The sequence below is a fragment of the Chelonia mydas genome, chromosome 7, assembly GCF_015237465.2.
Source record: "Chelonia mydas isolate rCheMyd1 chromosome 7, rCheMyd1.pri.v2, whole genome shotgun sequence".
Taxonomy (NCBI): domain Eukaryota; kingdom Metazoa; phylum Chordata; order Testudines; family Cheloniidae; genus Chelonia; species Chelonia mydas.
This window is the reverse complement of record NC_057853.1, coordinates 73,993,050-74,006,578: the sequence shown is the minus strand read 5'-3', so window position 1 is coordinate 74,006,578 and position 13,529 is coordinate 73,993,050. Positions and strand designations below refer to the sequence as shown.

General features: G+C 40.2%; 1 protein-coding gene across 7 annotated transcripts in view; it reads left to right on the top strand.

The window, feature by feature from the left end:
* The window catches only part of CCSER2 (coiled-coil serine rich protein 2), a 132,647-nt gene that overhangs the window by 52,873 nt on the left and 66,245 nt on the right, over positions 1-13,529 (top strand). For all 7 annotated transcript variants that reach the window (XM_037904474.2, XM_037904472.2, XM_043551365.1 and 4 more), the window contains exons 4-6: positions 3,896-3,986; positions 9,810-9,969; positions 10,585-10,780. In XM_037904474.2, the coding sequence (XP_037760402.1) occupies positions 3,896-3,986; positions 9,810-9,969; positions 10,585-10,780 (447 nt within the window). The remainder of the gene's footprint in view (positions 1-3,895; positions 3,987-9,809; positions 9,970-10,584; positions 10,781-13,529) is intronic.

Below are 13,529 nucleotides of genomic sequence, written 5' to 3'. Positions count from 1 at the left end.
AAGTCACCAATAATATAGTACAGGAAAAAGCTTCTATATGACACCAGTCTCTGGGAGGCTGTCTCATGCACTATTGTTACATTTACCTTATGCAGAAGGTATGCTCCCAAAGTTATACATTTCAGCTGGTAGTATTTTTAGGAAGATTTTCTAAGTTACATGTCACTAATATCCAACCCATCCATTTGTCCCAATTCCTTAATTTGTTCTGTTCCTTTCCTTATTTTTGGTTTGGATACTAGCATTCAGGTGTTCTGTGAGAAACTCCCTGCCTGTTGCTCTGGTAAAATAATCATATGTCAGGGTCCTGACAGATACACTGTCTTCTTAAGCCAAAGCTTACTTCAGCTAATGCAAGGAGTTATGGGATACTTAGCATAAGTGAAAAGGTTTATAGTAAAGGTACAGGTCAATTTAGGCTGTGTGTGTGTGTGTGTGAGAGAGAGAGAGAGACAGAAATATAATATATATGCTAGCCCGTATATATTGGTGAACACTAGTGTCATGTTATAAAATAATGATCATGAGTTTTTGGATGCTTTTGTGAATTGTAAGTAGATTTCTGGAATATTTTGGCACTATTCGGCAGTCTCTGCTTTGGCTGCTTCTGGTCCTACCAGGCAGAGTCTCTAGCTGGGTTTTGTATGCATTGGATAAGTTGCTAAGGTTGCTAAATTCTGGGCAAGTTGCAACCCATGACTGCCATGTAATTTACTTTTACAAAAAGGGCTCATTCTTGCTTTTATCCAGTACACTTGGTGTTTTTAAGAAGAGAGTAAAAATGCATGCTAATGAGAATAATATACTACATGTTTTGCAATCAGTAGTGACCTATACTCAAGATCTATGTTGGGGATGCCTATATAGTTGTCTCAAGCCAATGATAATAGCCCTTTACTTTCATGAACAGGAAACTGATTGTCAGGAGACTAAGGGGGGGGAAATTATGAAAGTAATCATAGATAGTTGTTAAAATTATACAATTATTAGACAGATTTGAAGTCTCTGGCATGAAGTTATTACAATAAGGTTTTCCAAACAACCTGCTGGAAGTCCGATAAACATCTCTTAATACCTGTAAATAGGTGTGGCTACTCAAGATGTTAAAACCCTACTGACAGCCAATTAAAAATTCAGACACATATAACACTGATGTGCGTCATGTAGGTTTCATAGCTTACACCCAGTCATTCAGAAACACAGCATATTAATACATGTGTTGTAGGACATTGATCTAGAATGTCAAAGATGTTTGTGTTTCCAATTACCTTCAGGAGGTATTTAACCTTATATATGGCTATTCAGTATCCCTTACTGTAGTATAAGTAGTCTTGTGCTTGTTAAAGTCTACCATAGAAAAGCAGTAAATCTAGAAGTGTAATTAATATATTTTCCTGAAAATGTACATGTGCATTCACACTCATGTTGCAGTGGATAAAAAACATTGATGACGGAGCTGCATAAAATATGTATTCAGCGCCAAATTGGATCTGCATCACAAACAAAAAGCCTAATTTGCAGAACTACTTAAAGGTGCTCATATGGACTGTATTGACAATGTGTGCTGTTGGCAAAGTTTTATGCCAAGATTCCAGGAAGGAAAACCATTCAATAAAGAAAAATATCTTGGAGATATTCAGAAGAATCAGGAATCGCACTTCAAAATGGTGCTCTTGGGCACTAAGATTCTTCAAGCATATGCAGAAACACAGTAATGGAAAATTAGTTTTGGAAAACCTTTTTAAAATCAGTTTGTCCCACTTCTTAAGATAGAGATCCTCTTGTGGAAAGACAGGAGACAACTGTGTATGGGTGCCAATAACTGTTTGTTTTAGGTTTTGTTGGTCAGAAAAACCTTTGGGAAACCTTAAATTCTCAGTGAAAATTTGGGACTTTCAGCTTCTGATCGACAGACATATTAAAGGAATGTAGGTGTTCACTTATTTGTATTCCAGACTACCCCTGGATTAACAACAATAAATTTATTCATATCTGCTTCCCTTCTCTTTAAAAATCCACAACTTGTTTTCTGCTAAAGGTTAGTAGGTGCCTTGAGCAACAGAATAGAACACAGGGATTTAAATTTGCCACACCCTGCCACTTGGATTTAAAGATGCCACATCCTGCCACTCTGTTCTAAAGAGAAAAGCATAGATTAAAAGCATAACAAACTAATGTAAAATGTTGGGGTTGGCACAGGAGAAGATCTAAAAGCCAAATCCATCAAACGGTAAAGGTTTTTACCATGTCATTCCCATATATCATAGTCCTTAAAATAATTAGATCAAATAACAATCAGTAAAATAGAACTTCTGTTCACCTTTTAGGTTTAAAATAAAAGAAAGTGGTCAGCACACAAAATATCACTTGAAGCAGTAGTCCGCAATTCAGCTCAGGGTTTAAAGTCCAGCATTGCTCGCTGTAGCAGATCAACATGATTGATTGGCTGGTTCAGAGGGACTGGAATCTGCCTCAGGGAAGGGATAGTATAGTGGCAGTGATGTCACTGACTGCTGCCCCTTGATAAGATGCCTTAGTGTCTAGGCCTTGACTGGCCACATGGCCCCTTGAGAAGTGTGGCAGACACAGGGCAGTGCCTCTTGTCCGTGCTCTGCACTTCTGAAGCTTTTTTTACAACTTTCCCACCTTCTCATTCAAGGCAAGGTACAGCGTGTTACCTGCCACTGGTTCACTGTTTGGATGTTTGGTTTAGGGCAGTGGTGGGCCTGCGGCCTGTCAGGGCAAGTCTATGGCAGGCCGCCAGTCTGTTTGTTTACATTTGCACGCCCCCTGCAGCTCCCATTGGCCGGGAACTGTGAACTGCGGCCACTGGCAGCTGCGGGCAGCCGTGCAAATGTAAACAGTCTGCACGTTGCCCACCACTGGTTTAGGGTATTTGTTACTCTGGGTACTGTTGTTGAATTTTCATCCTGTAAATATAAATCTCTATGTTAGTATTGGTTTCATAGTTTAATATTTGCATCAGAATGTCCTATTTGGATGTTAATTATTGATCTTTCTGTAATCTTGTTACGGATTGTGGGTTATGGAAGGGGAAAAGTAGGACTGCTTGCCATGTGCAGGTCCATCACTCACTTAAGTTCTAGCTGCCAATTAACTTCCTGTTTTGGCAGTGGCAAAGGAGTTTTGAGTCACCCCTGGTGCTACTTCCTGCAAAATTATAATTTTACTGAAACTTTTTAGTTGAGTAGTTTATAATTTAGAGCAGTTCCTTTGTCACTTGTACTTTACTGAGGCTGGGATAGACAAATCTGATACTTGAAGTAAGGTTGTGCTAGTTTTGTTTTGACTGATTATTTTTACCCACTTTTTTGTATTGAATATTGTTATGATGTCATACAAGACTTTTCATTCTTTTGATCAATATGGGAAAAGTGGCAACATTTGTACTGTTTAACTTTATTAATAAAAAATCAGGAAGCTAACTCTTTACAAATGAGGATTTTCTAGTTAATATCAGCTCATTAAAGTGAGCAAATGAGTTGCGCAAAGGTTTAAAAAATTCTAACTGGAGAAATCGTATCGAAAAGTACTAAGCCAATGAACAGAGACACCTTCAGAGAAACCTCAAGACACCAAGTAGAAAATATGTGTCGGTTAGATTTTAACTGTTTATGGAGGCATTGTTACTGTATCAGGCTTCCAGAGATGCGATAATTAGTAGCCTTACTGTAAAGCAGTTGCACTGGGTAGTGTTGACTGATCCTGCAACTGGAGAAAGAGGAAACGTGTTGTCTTGAACATAAACGCAGTGTAACTATATTGTAAAATAAAAATATGCCACTTTATGGCAAGGCAGTAAGGTAACTATCATGTAAGTGAGAACATTGTTTATGCACACAGTTCTTTTCCCACATTCATCTTTTTCTTGTAGGATATCTTGAATAACCTTGATTCGTGTGATCTCGAAGATGATGATCTCATGCTTGATGTGGACCTACCTGAGGACACACCTTGTGACAATGGTTAGTGAAGTACTTAAGCCTTGGTTGAATGTGGTCTAACAACCTAACCTAATACTCCAGATGCACAACTCAACCCAGTGTTATGGATCTGTTATGGAAATTTGCAGAACAGAAGCTGGTCCAATAAAAGATATTACCTCACTCACCTTGTCCTAGTGTGGTGGAAGTGTCAGTCATTCTTCCAGTTAAGGTTGAGAAGAGTTTTGTACTTGAAGCAGGGCTTTAACTACTTTGCTATGTATAAATAATTATATCTTCCCCAAAACTATTGCACTTACAGAATGAATTTTGTCGAGATTTACAAACAAATAAGTTATTATTTTGAGTTACATTTTTAAAAAAATTGCTCCTTTGAGAAAATTAGAGGCTGGTGGCAGACCATTTTTTGTCCTAATTTTCTTAACAGAATAACAGTGAATTCAAACTTTCCATTCAGTTTTTTTTAAACTCACTGGAGTCTCATGTGTTGGCTACATTTGAGGAAACATTTTAGGATCAGTGATCAGTTTTTGCCATTTTTCTTTACAATTAAAAGATTCTCCTTCAGCTGACAAATAACATTCCTCTGCAGAGAATTCCACAAAGAACTGCCATATTAAACATAATTTCCATATTCTGTTTTGAATGAGACTTAGGTCACAGAAATCCTAAGTTAAGATGCCATCTTTTTGAAATGGCCATGACCTTCTATAGTTCCTATTGAGAGTGGAGCCAAACTTCCCTTAGGAAAGATGGTAGCCCCTATGCTGCCAGCGGTGGTGGGGGGATGGTGGTGAAGATAATGCAGTTCTAGTTCCTTTCTGCAGAGAAACTGGGCTGCTTTCTAGTTTTCAGGAATGAGTTTTACTTCATTTTCTAACTTCTGTTAGGTCAGGAGACCCAGTCACCCTTCTTCACTCTCCTCCATATTATTCCATCTCCATTCCAACTCCTTCTGGCTGGACAAACTTCCCAAATTTCTGATCCTATTGAAGAAACAAATGAAAAAGTAAAATGTGATATCCAGGCACATGTGTATATATTAAGACGTTCTTGCCTGCACAACATGATCTGTGCAATGGTGTTAAAGTCCAGATGGTACTCAGGCAACCTGACACAATGCAAAGAACCCTGGACCAACAGGCCATATAACACACACATTTAAACTTGACATTGCCTGTGCAGGCAGCTGCTTACAGGGGTAAGAGAAATATATGCAGGAGCAGAGAAAGATAAAGCATTCTTCCACCCAGCACTGCTCTTTATGGCTGATTGCTACCTGTAATTGCTTTATATAAACAAAGCTTTTAAAGATCTCATTAGATAGTCATCTTTAACTTGACCAGCTTAGTATGTTCTAATGTACAGTTTGTCTTGATTAGAGTTTTAAAAAGTATTGATTGAGTTAGAGAAGGCGATGTAACTTCGCACCCTTAAATCCTAGTCTAGACGAAGTCCTTGGGGTACTGGAATTGACCAAAACCAGCCCTTTTAATAACAGAGAGCTGACATTGGACAGCAGATGCCAGGGCACTATGAAGGGGTGTATCTTGCCCTCCCAGCCCTATCCCACAATTCAGCTTTAACTGGGATGGCCAGTACCACTTAACATAATTTTAAAAATAAATAAATAGAAATTTTAGCTAGACATGACTGCAATGCCCTGTCATGTGAAAGTAAACATTCAGTAAGACAAGGACTTCTGCAGATCTCTGCCTCATTGACTGTGCTCCTCAACTCAGTGAAGGAGAAGCTTCTGCCTCATTGAGTGCATACCTTATTGCAGCTAAAAACGTTATGCTTGAGGTGAAAAGTTTTTTCTGAATGTACATATCAGTGTTTGCTGGGGATATGTATATTCACTGCACAGCTAAGTTAACCACAAATGCATGGAGCTGGCAGATCACTTTTAAAAAAATTACTGTGACTGCACAAAGAGCAATTTTCATCGCCTCATAACCATCAAATCCAGTTTTCAAAGAACACTAAAATGAAAGATGCGTATCAGTGAGAATTATTGCCCTGCCAAATTTCAACTTGTAACCCCAGATTTTTGTGCTAGAATTTCTCAAAAGAAAAAAAATAAAGCTGAATTTTTGTCAAGAGAGGAAAAGTGTGTTCTTCAAGTGCTAGGTCAGTCTGTAACAAATGGTAGAGCGGACCCTTTTAGTTGCTGCTTCCCAATACTGGCTCATACAGATTACTCCTGGGGGAATTCTGTGCCAGTACACATGCACAGAATTTATGTCCCTCGCAGATTTCTTTGTTTCCCTGCAGAAAAATGACTTTCTGATGGGGAAGCAAAGGGAAGACACAAAAGTGGTCATGTGATCCTCCCCAGCAGTATATTTCGGGTGCCCATTGCAGCCAGCAGACAGGTAAATCACTGTGGGGTGGGAGCAGGACTGGGGAAGCCATGGCTGAGGCTCCTGCCCTGCACCGGGCTCAGCTGATAGTTCTGGCTGGGGTGGGGAGGACGGGACTTCCTCTTCCCCTGCACAGCATCTGGGGCTGGGTCAGACCCACCCCCAGATTTCTCCCCTGGGTGTAGGAAGCTCCGCAAACTCTTTCCTCCCCCCCTCCCCCCCCCCGCAGTGCTTCCTGTACCCATCACTCCTCAGCTGCAGTGGGAGGGATCCCTGTACAGGGAGCTGCTCCCCCATCTGCCCAACCCCCATGCATCCAGACCCCCTCATACCCAGACCCTTCCGCCAAACCTCAGCCCCCCATCACACCCAGAACCCTCCTGATGAGCCCCACTCTCCCTGCACCTGGACCACCCCAATGAGCCACCCACACCCCACCTTACTGACCCCCAACCAGCTGCACCTGGGTCCCAACCGCACTGAACCCCACTCCCACAGCATCTGGACCCTCCACTGAGCCCCCCAGACCCAATGCTGAGCTCTATTCCCCCCCACACTCAGAGCCCCCCTGCTGAGCACCAACCACCTTCACCTGGACCCTCCTGCAAAGTCCCATTACCGTTGTACCTAGAATCCCTTAACAAGCCCCTGTGCATCCAGATCCCCCCCACACCCGGATCCTTCACTGAGCTGCCCGCACTGAGATTGCCCCACACAGAACCCTCTCAACCCACACCTGGATTCCCCCATACTAAGCCCCTCCACACTTGGATCCTGCGTTTCTGTGCCTGCCTGCCTGCCCACACCTGGTGCACCTGGCATGGAAAGGCAGGGCTCTGGAGTGTTTTCTGGGGAAGGCCTGGTCCTTGCGCTGTGTCAGGATTGGGTGCAGCCTCACCGCTGAGTCCGTGTCCCGAGGGGGAGCTGAAGGATCACCCTCAGACCACTGTGAGGAACTGTCTGAGGCTCTTAAGGCATATGACAGTATGAACATGTCATTCGTCATGGTAGGTTGCACCTCTTACAAGCACGGCTCTTTTGCCCTCTTTTGTCACTCTATTGCCCTCAAATTCATCACCTAGATAAGCCAGTGCAAATCCCGGACAGGGTGTTGTTGTCTCTGACCTGGTGGATGAGCCAAGACAACTTGTGCAGGGAAGTCCCTTTCTTTCTTCCTCCCCTCCCATGATTCTGGTAACAGTTGCTTGAGCTGTGGGGTGGCAAGTGCATCTCAGCAACCTTTGAGCTCAAAGTTTGTGGACTACACAAGAGGCCAGATTGCACATAAATGTCCTAGGATTATGTGCAGCTTTCTGGGTGTTCTAGCACTTCCTCCCTCACATTCAAGGCAAGACTGTCCATGGGCTTACCAATAACTGCTGCAGTTTTTATGTGAACAAACAAGGAAGAGTCAGATCAGACTGCAAAATGTTAGTCAAGCTTTGGAACTTGGTCCCTCAAAGCGTATCACCTGCTCGGGGTTCAAAACACCATGGCAGATTGCCTTAGCAGACCATTCAGTTTGGACCATGAATGGTCCCTCAGCATGAACATTTTAGCCTGGTTGTTTCACATAGGGGGCTTTCTGTCCATGGACTTGTTTGTGACTCGTCAGAATAGGCAGTGTTCCTGTTTGTGCTCTAGGCCGGATCACAGCCTGGGATGAATATCAGACACCTTCCTATTTCCTTGGAGCAAAGTGCTCCTGTATGCATACCAGCCAGAACCAGATTCGTAAGTGAAGATAAGTGAAGACTCCACACCCTATATGTCCACTGAGCTTTTTACTTGGATAGGACAAAGTCCTTTTGAATTTCATCCAAGTTCTTTGTCTCGTACGCAGAATATTTGAGGGACCATCCAGTCACCACCCAAAGGCTCTCGAAATGGATCACAGACTGTATTACACTCTGTTACGCTGCCAAAGGGGCGACATTTTCTGACCGTCTCATGGCGCACTCAGCCAGAGCTCAGTCAATCTCAGCAGCATTTATGGTGCATGTCCCAGTTACGGATATCTGCAGAACAGCAATGTGGTCCTCAATCCACATTTTCATCAGACATTATGCACTGTCTGCACAATTTTGTTTGCAAAGCTGAATCATAATGAAATTACTTATAAATTTGTAATGTACTCCTATGTAATGAGCTAGAGGAGGCAGCTTTTTAAAGTAATTGTTTACTATATTTTGTTTTATGTAACCGTTCACTTTTCAAAAGATTTTTTCCCCTCATATCTTGATTATTCGGATTATAAAAGTAGCTGATAAAATTGAGCATATATACGATGAATTATTACAACAATATCTTAATTTAGGATTACTTTGTGCCTTAAATGCACTTTACTGCCTACAGTCAGTTTAGGATTATGCATAATTTAACTGATACCAACGCCCTCAGAGTACTTCATAGGCATACTGAAACTTCGCCTGTTCCATTCTGGAGTCTGGGATGGTGCTCAGATGCTATATATAGAAACAGTTCTAGCTCAACAAGTATGTGTAGGCAGTGAGTGAGGATGGTAGTTTTAAATCACAGGGTAAAACTGGGCTTGCTTCCCAACAAAATGCAGGCTGGGAACGAAGCAGGAAGGAAGGCCTGTTTATCAATGTCTTACGTACAACTATGTCTGAGTAGGCAGCTGAGTAACACAATGTTCTGTTGTGTAAAGTTCCTCTTCTAGAGACAGGCTGACAATGTGAGGAAAAACTCTTTGGGTAAGTGACAGGGAAGTATAGCAGCAGAACAGCAGTTCATAACTTTAACTTTTTTGCTGCGTCTGACTGCAGGGATTGTAGTTGAGTTTTGGCTTTGTTTCTAGTGGTTTACAAGCTGTTGCCAAATTGAGTCTTCTCAAACTGTTTGTGGACAAAAGCTGTTTAAATCTGAAGACGTTTAATGTTTTTAAAAGATTTTTAAAAATCTTCGGGATTCTTTCTAAAGCTAAAAAAATTAGGCTTCAGCCAGTTTGGGATATTTTTTAAAATGAAAAATTGTTCTTCATTTCAGAACATTGTGTTGGCCTCTTTTTCTAAAATATTGTCTTCCTATATTGTGTGTATTGTTCCTAAGTCTTAAAAGGCTAATGATACTGATAGTAAAAAGAGACAAAATGTTTTCTAATATCAAATCGGTCTTCTAAAAACGTTTTTAAATCTTAAGTTTTACATTTTGTAGATTCTGCTGCAGGTTCTGATCGCTTTTTATTTTTATTTAAACAATATAACTTCTGAAGTTATGGCAATAAGGACTGTGGAGATAAAAAGTGCGGCCATTACAGGTGGTCTCTTATGACCATTCTGATGCTTAGTGTTCAGCTTAGCTCGCTTTTATGAGCAGTTTGAAGAATTCATGTTTCAGACTGTACTTGTGCACCTATTAGTAATATCTGATTAACATGTACAGTACTTGTATTTTTGTGGGTAGTGAATTCCTTTAGAATATGTTATGTACATAACTTTTTTAAACATCTGTGTAGTGGAGTGTGAAAATATGAATCGTTATGATAGACAAGACAGAAATACACGACAGCAGCAGGATGGATTCTGGAAGAGGACGCCGCAGCGTTGGAGTACACAAGACCACTGTCACTTTGGCCATTTAGGCCACTTTCCACACGGTAAAAATGACCTGAGCAGGTAAGGACTGTGTTGCATCTCTTCTGATGGAGTTATTAGAAATTAATGTATTATGATGTGTGGTTTCTTCTGTTGAAGGACAGGTTATAGCATTTTCAGAGAAGTGGTGTGCCTATAATTAGATTGTTTTGAGAGAAGATGACACTTATACTGGTACTGCTCTAATATTCCCTTCTTTTAACTCAGATCTTTGCCAGGGGGTTGTAATTTAGATGCAAATATTTTACCCTAGGGTGGGACTAGTTTCTCTGTGTTAAACAATATTATAAATGAACAGTCAATTTCAGCATATGTGCTCAAGGGAAAATGCTTTGCTGGTTTCATTGTTCCAGTAGCTGTCATGTGACATGGGAAAGTGTTTCTATTTTATTAAGTAGTAAATAGTCTGGTATTTTTTGCAAGACAGCTTTGTTTTGTGAATGTTTTTCTCTACTCGGCAATCTAAATAAATATAGCTTATGCCCTTTAGTACTCTGCAATTTTAAAAATTGCTTACAGCATTAATAATAATACACACACACAATACTAAAATGCTCTCTCATTAAAAAACAGAGCTCACAGATTTTAGCTCTAGATTAAGACTGCTCTTGATTTTATCTAAAATATTTCTTGCAGGGGCTCCAGCCACTTAGAGCCTTCTATTGGTCACTTTGAAGGCTATGGAGCACCAAACATCTACCAGACTCCTAGACAGTTGGTGGGCTTACGGGAGAACACAGTGATGCTTGATGAAATGACCCTTCGGCATATGGTTCAAGATTGCACAGCTGTAAAAACTCAGTTACTAAAACTGAAAAGATTACTGCGCCAGGTTAGTGTATTATAAAGAGAAGAAAAGTGAGAAAGAAGGTGTCTGTTTTAATATACCACAGTTTTTCTTTTATTATATAATGAATGATAGCAATGTTTAAGATTTTGTTCTAATTAATTTATACTTAAAAAGTAACTTATACCTTCCAAGTACTGCAAAAGTGTCCCAGTTAGGAGCCCTGTCTATACGTTTCCACAAAAATAGACACAGCTATACTGTTGTTGCGTTTTTTTTTTTTATTATTGAAGGAAAATTGGTAAATAAGCGATCTTCTAATTTTTGTGAATTCAAACAAAGCATGGAGTTCAGTGCAGGTAAGACAGATCTCCTGACCTAATGATGAACTCCAATTTGGCAGCAAAGAGTAGAATCTTCCTCTTCAATTCCTTTGTCCAAATGCACATCAAAGAATTCAGCTTTTTGCCCAGGGTAAAATTCTTGAACTCACTTGCCTGCTTGCTTTTCACCTTATCCATATGTCAGCACAATGTGCTTATCGACTGCTGGTTAATTATCAGTTCACATGCAGTGCTAAAATTCAATCTGCTCTTTAGTACATAAAAAAAATATGAGTTGCTTAAAATGTCTTAAGATGTCTAACAGGCTTCTTTCATGTGTCTACAAAGCTTGACAAATAAATGGCAGAGTTAGTAAGCTAGAAGATGATTCTGCAAAGGTTTGAATCTTCAGTTTCAAAGATACTCTCTTAAAAATTAGACAGGAAGAGAAATTCAGGCGAACTTTGGAGGGGAACAAGTTTCTTAAGATTTTTACTTTAGCTCCTAGCTACATTTGCCAACCATTGTTAAACTCCAAAGAACGTGGGTACATTAACTTTTAAAATTCTTTAAGTCCAAATGTGCCAAAATTAGTAGAAAAGGAATTGATTTATATTTACACGTCACTAATTCAGGAAAGAACTTCAATTAGCCTAATGCATTCCTTTGTGAAAGGCAAATGGAAAGTTTGGATGACATCATCAGGAGATTGCCATTTTAATAAAAAAGAGTTTAAAGTGTACAGTTTTTATGGGGAATTCAGTAAGTTATCCAGTACAACATTACAGGCTGTCTCCTGCAAGGAGCCAAGCACCTCAGCTCTTAGCTTTAGTAAATTTGAAATGCAGAATAACTATTGGATTGCTTATTGATTGCAACAAGGCATGGGACAGGCCCACACTGAAAATGCAAATGCCCAATACTAATTTATATCTTTTGTCAGATGGTAACCATAAGAAAGGAAGCAGAAGTTTGTGTGTGTGCCTTTTATGCATACATATATTTAAATGTTGATTTGTACTTAAACCTTCTTCATTAACAGTAGCAATATCACTTTTAATTTTGGACAGACTTAAGAGCATAGAAGTGAGACAGTGAGGTCAGACAGGAGCAGGTTACAGACTTTAGTAGGAGAGATGTTGTAAATTTCACCAAGCCTGTGAGCCGAGGAGACAGACAGGATGGGAGTTAATAATGGAGAAAGAAATGGGAGGCAAAAAAGAGGGAATAGGCAGAAAAATGAATCTTCTGTTTTGGAGAGGTTGGGTTGGATGTCAGAAGCAGCTGAATATCCAAGACAATGTCTGAGAGGCATCTAGTAGAGATGAGACTAGGCAGAGAGAGACTTTAAGATTCATCAACACAGAGGGGGTAGTTTAAACAGTAGGAGAAAATTAGGTGTGAGTAAAGGGGAGAGAGTGTGGAAGCTTAATGGACACCAACAAATGCAGGGAAAATAAGTGAATTTGGTGCAAATAATGGATCTGTTGAAGCAATGGTCCACAGAGTGGGAGGACCAATAAAGCAGAGGGTCATGGAAGCCAGGAAAAGAGGGTGCTCCATATCTAAAGCAGTAGGGAGATGTAGACGATGAGGATAGAAAAGCGTCCCTTAGATGTATCTTGGAGTTCTTGACTGATTTCACGAGGTCAATGTTATTGGAGGATGGAATCCAATTTGGGGGTGGATCAAGAAGAGAATTGGAAGAGGAAGTAAAGGCAATGAGAACGAATAGCATGCTGCAGGATTTTGGAGCTAAAGAATAGAAGGGAAATAGGATAGTAATTAGAAAGGAAAGTTGTATTCAAGTAGAAACAAAGCATGATGGAAAATAGGCCAGAAGCAGTGCAATGAAGGATAAAGGAAAGAGAAGGAATTAGGTGAAATCAAGGAAACCAGGAAATGAGGGGTTCATGGTCCGTTCTGGCTTTGGAATATATTTTGATCTAGTTTGTCTTGCTGGATAGCAGGCCATAGAACTTCTAAAATATATGCTTGAGGAATTATTTTGAAGAACATCCCAGTCGTGATTTAAAAATTATCAGTGATGGAGAATCTCCCATGACCCTTGGTAAATTGTTCCAATAGTTAATTACTGTCACCAGTACATCTTACTTCCAGTCTGATTTGTCTAGCTTCAACTTCCACCTATTTGATCATGTTTTACCTTTCTCTGTTAGGTCAAAGAGCTTATTAAATATTTGTTCCCCATGTAGATACTTATAGACACTTATGGTCAGCCTTTTTTGTTAAGCTAAATAGATTGAGCTCTTTGAATCTATCACTATTGTCAAAAATATAAAGGGAAGGGTAACAACCTTCCTGTATACAGTACTATAAAATCCCTCCTGGCCAGAGGCACAAAATCCTTTTACCTGTAAAGGGTTAAGAAGCTCAGGTTATCTGGCTGGCACCTGACCAAAAGGACCAATAAGGGAACAAGATACTTTCAAATCTGGTGCGGGGGAAAG